Below are 9746 nucleotides of genomic sequence, written 5' to 3'. Positions count from 1 at the left end.
CCCCAACTCTGGGCCTAGCTCCAGGGTGGGGCCCCGGTACCGCCAATCTGGGCGACGTGAGCTTCTTTGTTTTTTCTTCATCAAGGGTAGTTTGAACTGCTCTTAGTCTGATCCGTCGTCTAGGACCTATTTGCCTTGGGAGACCCTACCAGGGGCATTAATCCCCCGACAACATAGCTCCTAGGTTCATTCGGATACTCAAACCTCCACCATGGTAAGGTTGCAGTTCCAGGAGTGGCCCATAAAGGCTTCTTCTGAGAGTTTGATTAAAGTTAAATTTTTTTTGCATTGCATGATAAAGTTATTGCCTCATTTAAATTTGAAAATAAAGCATCAAACAGAGTCCTCTGCTCGATGGGAGCTCTCTGATTGGCAATCCTTAACCTTTATTTTTGTTCGGCATCCAACGACAGGCTAGATCAGGCATGGGTAAAGTTTTTGACTTGCGGGCCACAATTGTCCTAAAATTGAACAGGGGGGGCCGGGTCAGGAGCAGATGGATGGAGCGTTCACGTGAACTAAGATAAATTACATGTAAAAGTCATGCATAAAGGCTAAAATGCTTTTATCATTTTCTATATCTGGTGCTTCGGCCCAGAGGCAACGTCTCTGTCATTGGTGTGGAACCCCAGGATTCACCTCCTGGGCAAGATCGAATCCCAGTTAGGGCGGTTGGTACCTTCCAGTGGACTCACCACCCGCAGGAAGGTTCACAGGGGTTGGTACGGTGCAGTGTGATTTGGGTGGCAGTCGTGGAGACTGCTGCCCCCGCGACCCGGTAACGGATAAGCGCATGAAGATGGATGGATGGATGGCATTTTCTATACCAACTATTGGGGAAACCTGGGTATTGCAGGGAAAAGGCAGAAGTATAATGATAATATAAATTTAAAAAAAAGGCCCGGATCAAAAAGCTGCACGGGCCGGATCCAACCCTGGGCCTTAGTTTGCCCATGCCTGGGCTAAAGGCTCTCTTTAGGTTTTATGTTATCTAGCAACATCAAAATAGTGGGAAATCCACACATGCACACATTTTTTTTACTTAGTAACAGGTTCTTTACCAATGTAGAAATACAAAGTTAAATATTTGAGTCAAAATGTAATTAAGTAAAAGTAAAATGACCTATTCCCAAAACTACTTAAAATTACAGAATCTTGAGTAAATGGAAGTATTTATTTTCCACCTTTGTATATCAATGCATATAGATGAACTAATACATGTAGTTTAATTTTAGGAATGCTGTTAAGACAAACTTATGCAACTTTTTCCAAATTTATTTGAGTTCAAACATAGTTAGACTTGCCACAAACAACTAAAAGAGGCATTGTCTGCTGTTAGCAGACATTCTAACTGCTAAGAGACAACATTTCTGTCTTTTAAGGACTAGTTATCACATTTCTAGATTAGCATTTTACCACTTACACAACATCAAAATAAAAGAAATATCTTCATTTAAAAAAGATGCTGAATTCTCAGGGCAAGTACAATAATTTAATGGAAGAGAAGAAAAACAGCTTTTGTAATCAGAGAAAAGAATTAAATGTAAATTTTTTATCTTGAATTAAAACAAATAATATGTATATATATATAATATTTTTTAAGTACTGACATGTTTTGTATTAAAAGTGTCATTTGACACAGAAACAAAATTTTAAATAATTATTAAATCATAATATTTGAATTCAAACGGGACTTTGTGTGATTACAATTGTGCAATATAATAAAGTAATGCATGTTAATGTATTTGCAGTAAGCTGCAAAAAGATTGTAGATAGGTAGATACAAAGATTGAAGTACAAGCATAACCTACAAGTTTATTATTATTTAAAATCAATAACATTTACACATTATATGCTCAAAATGACTTTCTTTGAACTTACCAAAAAGACTGACAGCAAATAGAGACAAGAAGCCTGTTGTGCTTTCTGGGAAGGAGAAGCCACTCATGCTGTGAAGAAATATCTGACAATAATTCCATGACATTCTTATGTTAAAATACTGGTAATGCTTATCAAATCCTCATCTTCAAGTCCACAAGTTCACCAAACCACTCACTTTTTTTTAATTAAAGAAAATGGTTATTATAATACCAGGCCCAAATAAGCAGCCGTTTTAAATCCCCCTACAGTCCCCAAGTGACTTTAAGGCAGCTATATTTAGAGTGTGTGAGTCAGAGGATTTAAGAGTCCTTAATTTTGAAACCCAGTAGCGCAATCTGATACAGTGAGACCACTGAACACAACACAGTGGGCATACACTTTTGAATTCAAGCACTTTTCCCGCTTTAATCAAAGCGTAATTATTGTTTCATGAACGTTAAATATGTCTACAAAAGTGTACCATAATTTCCGGACTAAGCCGCTACTTTTTTCACACGCTTTCGAACTCTGCGCCTTAAAAAAATGATGTGGCGAATTCAAGGATTTATAGGCCCGGAGCTAATGTTAGCTTAGGTAGATAGATATATGGATAAATAGATAGATTATTATTATTATTATTATTGTTATTGTTATTATTGTTATTGTTATTATTATTATTATTGTTATTGTTATTATTGTTATTGTTATTATTGTTATTGTTATTATTGTTATTGTTATTATTATTATTATTATTATTATTATTGTTATTATTATTATTATTATTATTTCACATACACATTAAACATTGGGGCAGTGATGGGTTAGTGGCTAAGGAAGCGGACTGCAGCTTAAAGCTGCCCACTGTTCACTTTGGTGATGGGTTAAATGCAGAGGTCACATTTCGTTGTGTGCAGAGGTGTGTGTATCACAATGTCACAATAACAAGGAGTTCACTTTCCTTTTTTTTTTTTTGAGACATCTATGTAGGACATCATTAGAGTTGATCTGTGGTCCGAACTCCCCTGAAGTATGATCTGGTCTGTGCATGCCAGAAAGCCGTCTGATTGGTGATGGTCTGATCAGGTGAAGCTGTATTTCAGTTTCATTGTTTGTTCTGACATCGGCCATTTCTTTATACAATCTTAATTATTTTCGTTCATACCCTCCACCCTCCCGGCCCTCAGACCCATAGCAATGGATGGCATGGCAATACAAACACGAGTAGCAGCACGCTGTCACTAAATATGGGAGACGTCAACAGTGGATGTTAGTAGATTAGTAGCTTAGTCAGATAGTAGAAGTAGAGATATAGATAAATAGTGGTAGTAGTTTAGTGGATTAGTAGGGAATTATTGTTGACTGTGTGGTGTTGTTGATTGTAATTTCAATTTCCATTCTTCTATTTAATTTTTTTTATTATACTATTATAATTTACTATTATATTCTTAATTAAATTAGTATGACATATATGTGTTTATATATATGTTTGTAAACATATATATACATATATAGATAAATATATGAACAGTATAAATAGTTGAGAAGTTAAATTATTTAATTAGACCAGGGGTGGGCAAACTTTTTGACTTGCGGGCCACAATGATTTCTAAAAAATTTTCAGGGGGGCCGGGCCAGAATAGGAGAATGGTGTGTTTGTGTGGACTAATATAAATGAAATATAAAAACAGGAAGCAAAACACCAATGTGAAGAGTTTATTGTGAAAATAAATTCCAAATGTATTAATTTAATAACGCAGTAATAAACTAACATTCAGTTTCAGTTTCATCAATGTCTGCTGTTATATTTGTTGTGGCAATTCTCAAGATAGATCCGAGGTGTTGGTCAGTTAACTTGGATCTGTGACGGGCTTTGTTGATGTTCATGACACTGAATGTCTGTTCACACACATACTGTAGGTTGAGCAAAACAACGTCAGCATCTTCTGTGCCATCCTCACAGAAGATTATGCATAACCGTAATGCATCACACTCAATGGTCAATATCTTTGGCAAAATCTGCTGGGGAAAGATGGGAATTACAGCTAGGTAAAATGATTGAGGTGTCATAATAACATTTAATTTAATAATATAACTGGGACGAGTATATGGCGCGCGGGCGGTAGAGGGCCCGGGGGCCGTAGTTTTCCCATGCTTGAATTAGACGGTTAGCTATATAGGCAGTTCCAGCAGATGTATTAGTATATGATGTGTTTTATGACCAGATTTATACAACCATTATTACTAGGAGTTACTATACATACATGATATAATATTATATAGAATATATATTAATAATATATTTGTACACAGTATATTAGTTATACATATGTATATATATATATATATATATATATACATGTACTGTACATATGCCCACCTCCATGTTATTACTAGGAGTTACTATACATACATGATATAATATTATATAGAATATATATTAATACACATATACATAAACATATACTTAAAATATAAAATAGAAATACAAGAAGAATTACTGCAGGGTTATTGCACATACTCCCTTATCCACCGGTTGTTTGTTCGCCCTCCTCCCTTAATACCCCATTTTTCCCCCCTCTTTCCAAACCAATTTCACACAACAACAGGAACAAGCAGAATATACCTTTATGAGAAAGCAAAAAAAATAAAGAGGTAGTTATGATAAATGAAAATAAAAATAATTAAGCATGGATAATGACAACAAAAGACAAGAATATTAAAATGAATGGAGGACAAAAATCAGACAAAATTGTTGTATAGAGATTCACTAGACATAATTACAATGGCAAAACACCTGGGCAAGTTGAAAATAATCGAGGGAAAAGACCCATACGGAGTCAATAAAGCTGAATGGAAGCGGGCGGACGTTGAAAGTTGGCCAGATAATGTATATCATACGGTATTTGTTAACACCTAAATAATGCAGCGTGTTAATGTAAAAATTAGTGATGTGCGGATCGATCCTGAAATATCGATACTTCCGATTCTGGATCTTTATGCTCTGAAATCGATTCTGAAATCAAAATATCGATACTTTTGATACTTACGCATTCTGAGATGAGGTGTATCCTAAACAGAAACATGGTGAAAAGTATCCAAATTATTGAGATGTTGTCTAAGTGACGCTCGGTTGGTGGGACTACTTCTTCTTCCGCCTGGGTGTGTGCGTCATGCTTAAGCACAGGGGCTCTACTCCGTGCTCTCACTCAGTCACTATTGATGGGAATTTCGGCTCTTTTTTGGAGAACCGGTTCTTTTGGCTCGGTTCACTGAAAAAATCCGACTCTTTCGGGTCCCAAATGGCTCCTCAGATTATTTATTTTATTTTTTTATTTATTTTTGTTTTACAAATAACATGTTTTCAGAGTTTGAAACATTGTTTTGACATATTTTATATGATTGTGTTCTCAAGGTTTTCTATTGTTGTGTTGACTGTATAGTAAATGAGGCAGCGAATAAAAATAAAAGCAGCACTCAGGTAAAAAAATACTAGTAGTACTATTATAATATAATTCTACTACTACCATAAACTGTTTACAGTAAAAATACACAAGATCAAAAACTCTGCCTTGGATTCTTAAAGAAGCTATGATTTGAAATACACTTTTTTTTTTAATTTAAAAGACAAATGATAAAATATCGGTATCGATATCGGTATCGGCGATACCAGCCCGAATTTTACTCGGTATTGGATCGGAAAGGAAATTGGTGGTATCGAACATCACTAGTAAAAATCACAGTGGCATGTACGGATGTATGTCTTCTGTGAACATCCTTAGAACAACAGTTTACATGAAAAATCATGTTTTACTTTTAGTGTAACATTTATTATTACTTTACTTACTTCTTTTAACCATTTATCTCTACGTCAGGCTACATTCAATGTTTGAAAAGTGCTCTATAAATAAACCCAAACCATCACAAGCAGAGAAACAACTTGTGCGTAGCCACTCACAGTCTCCACTTACAGAGTGACATCACTGGAATTTCCCCCTATGGTCTGTGTAACTACCACAGTATAAATACTTCTGGTTATTTTTTTTTATTATTTTTTTTTTTTAGGCACAAACACACTATGCCCAAAACCTGCTCAAAGACAGATTTTCAACTACACAGCATTTGAAGATACAGACACAGGGCTGACTCTCAAACACACCTTTTCAGCCAGGACATTTGTCATCAGCAACTATCAGTATCCTGGTTGTGCAGGACCTGTGCCAGCATGGTGGAATACATTGTACCAGAAGGTGATATGGAGAGCAGTCATGAGGAGATTGTGATGGTAAAAGAGAAATCTTCTTCAAAATGGACATGGAAAATATTGGGAGCGTTTTTCCTTCTCGCCCTTGCTTTAGGAGGCATCCTTATTTTTCCCTGGCACAGGAAAAGGTCCGAAATGCAGGTAAGATCTCGCCAATAATTGAAATGAAATATATATTTAAAGCAAATAACAGAACGTGTTTGTCCCTCCCCCACATCCCCCCTTCTGCTATTCAAGCCCAGCCACTTAAACGAGGACTCTGCGGAGAAAAAAGGTTAATATATGGATTTCCAAATATTGCTGTTAATAGTGCCGTTAAAGCGTGCTTTTTCCAATCCCATAATTCTTTTTCATCCTCCTCGTAGAGCTCCACTACGCACTGCAACAGTTCAGCAGCAAAACCCAAGCGGCCATCCATTTGGAAGGTGAGTCATAGTTGTAAAAAAAAAAACAAAAACAAAACAACAACAACAAAAAAAAAAAAATCGCTTTGCGTTTACATTGGAGTTCTGTCCAAAACGTGTCCATTTCATGCTAGCATTGGCAACTTTGGTCAGTTGCCAGTCTCTTGTCAGACCTCTACATCATTGATCAATATGCTTCGTCACGTTTCGTTCACTCATTCCATCGACACCCCCTGCAATGCCATTGCGCCCCCCCCCCCCCCCCCTCCCCAAGTGCATCTGTTGTACACCAAAGAATAATTCATGACCACTTTGTCGGATGAAAATGACTATTTCATAATTGTGTTTCCCGATTCCTAAGATTGTAAGAATTGTTCTTTTTTTTTTTCTCTTTTCTTAAAGGGAGCTATGAGAATGACAATGAGAGCACAAGAGCCACGTTCCAGTGGAAGAATGGCCAAGGCCAGGCATTTGCTCAGGGAGGCTTCAAGCTGGTGAACAATCAGATAGTCATACCCCAAAATGGTCTCTACTTTGTCTACAGCCAGGCATCTATTAGAGTCTTGTGCATCGACGGCCACTACTTGGGAGCAGCGGAAGAAGAAGTTGTCACGCCTCTCAGTCATAGGGTTTGGCGCTACTCCGACTCCATTGGCGTCAGAATCTCAATAATGTGCGCGATTCGATCAGCTTGCCCGAGCACTGCTCAGGGGGACCATTACGTGGACTTACAGGGCTGGTATCACGCTATTTATCTGGGTGCCGTGTTCCATCTGAATAAAGGAGACAAACTATGGACGGAAACTAACCAGCTGTTAGAGCTTGAGACTGAGGAGGGCAAGACTTTCTTTGGGGTATTTGCTCTTTGAAATCATCATTCTTGGTTGGTTGAATTAAAGCATTACTTCATTAGGATTCATCATTAACACTGTATGGTGTAAAAATGATTTCCATTCCAGATGAGATAACAGAAGTCCCATGGACTGTTACCGCATTTGACTATGACCAAACATGGGCATAGCTCTGGAGATGCATACAGTACGTTATTCAATTTTATTTACAAGGTTCGTGGATTTGAGACGTACTATGCGAAAAAAATTTGCAATCATTTTCAAAACTGTTTTTATTTCTCTTTTTTTTACAGTTTTTTTTTTTTTTTTTTATTGGTGGTTTGTTTTATTATGTAGTAAGTCGTTGCAGCAAGAAAATCACTGGTTACGTGTCCGATCCCTGGCGGGCGTGGGCAAACTTTTTGACTCGTGGGCCACAATTGTCCTAAAGACTAAAATGCTAAAATGCTGTTAGTTTGGTGGGCCGCGTTAAAAAGTTGAACGGGCCGCATCCGGCCCCTGGGCCTTAGTTTGCTCATGCCTGGTACAGTATGGTAGAAAATGGAAGGATGGATCTTCGTAAACAAGCTACATACATAAACAAGCTAACACAACTATTTATTTGATCTGGTTTTTCGACGATACCTAACCCAAACATTTCACATCTACAGCCTCACAGTCAAACTAAAAATAAAAAAAGGTCAATACAATTTGTTTTTTTAAATTCGAAAAACCAAATTCTACTTTATGTTTATAGAACAACCAGCAAATACTTCTCTTGTTAGACTGTGCCAGACAAGGGGAATTCCCTGGTTTGGTAATGTCCGTTATCAGAGCCAATAGAAAACTCAGCCAAGAGTGGGGGTTTCCCCAGTGACTTTGACACATTACACACACTCAACAACAACATGTGCCAAATATAACTCAAATGCTACCAGCTCCTGTTCCCTTCTTCAAACTGAACCATTGTCCTTTGTCATCCTCAGTCAGCGAGAAAGAAACGCAATATGTCTGTTTGTGCTTGTGGTCGGAAACTTTGTGGGTGGGTTGTGGGAATTGTCTCAGTTTGGGAATTTACAAAAATACATATCAAGAGAATGTGTCACTACTTCTACTGTTGCTACCAATCTTCCTAAACAAGTATTTGGACAACTTAGTGTTATAGATACTTTCAAATATAAGAAAAGTGAAAAGTTGACAGGTCCCCTACGCCACTGGCTGAAATTACGCCGGTTCTTTAGGGTGAAGAGAACCATTGCCTTAATGCAACACACACCCTTACCCTCTGTATAGCACTGAATAAAAAGTATTAGAATGAGACACCATTAGATGAGGTTTGGTGTCCAGATAACCTGGTGAATAGACGGAGAGTTCGAGCTTCCTTCTCATATTCAACTTTATTATTATTTTATCATTTAAAAAATGTAAATACTTTGTTATCAGCCGAAAATGATCAATGACATGCATTGACAATTTCTAATCCTTAAATGGATTTATATATTGTCGTATTCAATCTTTACAATATATTCATTGTATTAAGTTTCCGTATCAATTTATACAGTTATTGAATGCTGTTATTGTGCTGTACTAAAAGGGAAAGTGGTGAAGACAGGTGTGCATGCTGATAGTTTACATAACAGGATGATATGGACAGCACTCAATGGTACCGACTGTTACACTTAGAGATAGAGACGGGACACAGAACCGGTCAGAACTGGTTTCTTTGCCCAAATAAGGAGACCGACGGAAGACCAACAAAAGACAAAGAGAGAAAAACATCCGAACTGAACTAACAGCATATTTTAGAGTCCTATCTAACAGAAAAAGTTTCCTGACATATTATATATTTACATATCATTAGATGTATGCAATTAAGGTAAGTTTAAAAATAATAAAAAAAATGTTTCTTTCAGTTTATATAAATAAATTACAGAGTATTTCTGGTAGAAACATTTGTATTTAATTAATGCTGTGTATTTCCTAAAACCCAAATAAATAGGTGCAAATAAAACAAACAACTGATTCTTCTTTAATGTAATGATAGGTTCGTTTAAAAAGACGAATCACATTTTTGCATTATACTAGAAAATACCCTATAGGGAACATTTACATAATGGAAGGGATCAATTTGCTTTTAAATAATTTATCTTTTGGAAAAAAAAAACACATTTGGTTCTTTAAATTAATGCCTGTCATTTCTATGTATTAAATTATGTTGAAAATGTTAAATATTATTTTTCTTTAAAATTGATAACTAAATCAGTATATATCTATCTCTCTCTCTCTCTATATATATATATATATAGAGAGAGAGAGAGAGAGAGAGTTCATGGACAGTCTGTTGATGATCACTGTTCTCTACTTCTTAAAGAAACAGAACGTGTTCAGAGC

At 36.5% G+C, this 9746-nt stretch overlaps 2 protein-coding genes across 4 annotated transcripts in view; one reads left to right on the top strand and one right to left on the bottom strand.

The window, feature by feature from the left end:
• The window catches only part of LOC103388843 (sodium channel subunit beta-1-like), an 18346-nt gene extending 13417 nt beyond the window's left edge, over positions 1-4929 (bottom strand). Inside the window, exon 1 of one of the 3 annotated variants that reach the window (XM_017037699.2) lies at positions 4908-4929. In XM_017037699.2, the coding sequence (XP_016893188.1) occupies positions 4908-4911 (4 nt within the window). In that variant the 5' untranslated portion in view covers positions 4912-4929. Of the gene's footprint in view, positions 1-1881; positions 2368-4907 lie in introns of those variants that run through there. The other 2 variants (XM_025061910.1, XM_008324038.3) reach the window with 2 other exon arrangements.
• A 679-nt stretch (positions 4930-5608) lies between these two features.
• Positions 5609-7587, top strand: tnfb (tumor necrosis factor b (TNF superfamily, member 2)). The gene is made up of 4 exons (XM_008324037.3): positions 5609-6262; positions 6359-6395; positions 6487-6546; positions 6928-7587. Exons 1-4 carry the CDS (start codon positions 6083-6085, stop codon positions 7392-7394), a joined length of 744 nt encoding a protein of 247 aa, XP_008322259.2. The 5' UTR covers positions 5609-6082; the 3' UTR covers positions 7395-7587.
• Positions 7588-9746: the final 2159 nt, after the last annotated feature.

The sequence above is a fragment of the Cynoglossus semilaevis genome, chromosome 13 (genome assembly GCF_000523025.1).
Source record: "Cynoglossus semilaevis isolate Cse_v1.0 chromosome 13, Cse_v1.0, whole genome shotgun sequence".
NCBI lineage: Eukaryota > Metazoa > Chordata > Actinopteri > Pleuronectiformes > Cynoglossidae > Cynoglossus > Cynoglossus semilaevis.
This window is presented reverse-complemented; position numbering and strand designations above follow the sequence as displayed.

Bases quoted from the DNA above. Each gene is read 5' to 3' on its own strand.
- tnfb (XM_008324037.3), top strand. From the start codon at position 6,083: ATGGTGGAATACATTGTACCAGAAGGTGATATGGAGAGCAGTCATGAG. The intron at 6,396-6,486 runs GTTAATATATGG...TCCTCCTCGTAG, and splicing joins GGACTCTGCGGAGAAAAAAG to AGCTCCACTACGCACTGCAA. The intron at 6,547-6,927 runs GTGAGTCATAGT...CTTTTCTTAAAG, and splicing joins AGCGGCCATCCATTTGGAAG to GGAGCTATGAGAATGACAAT.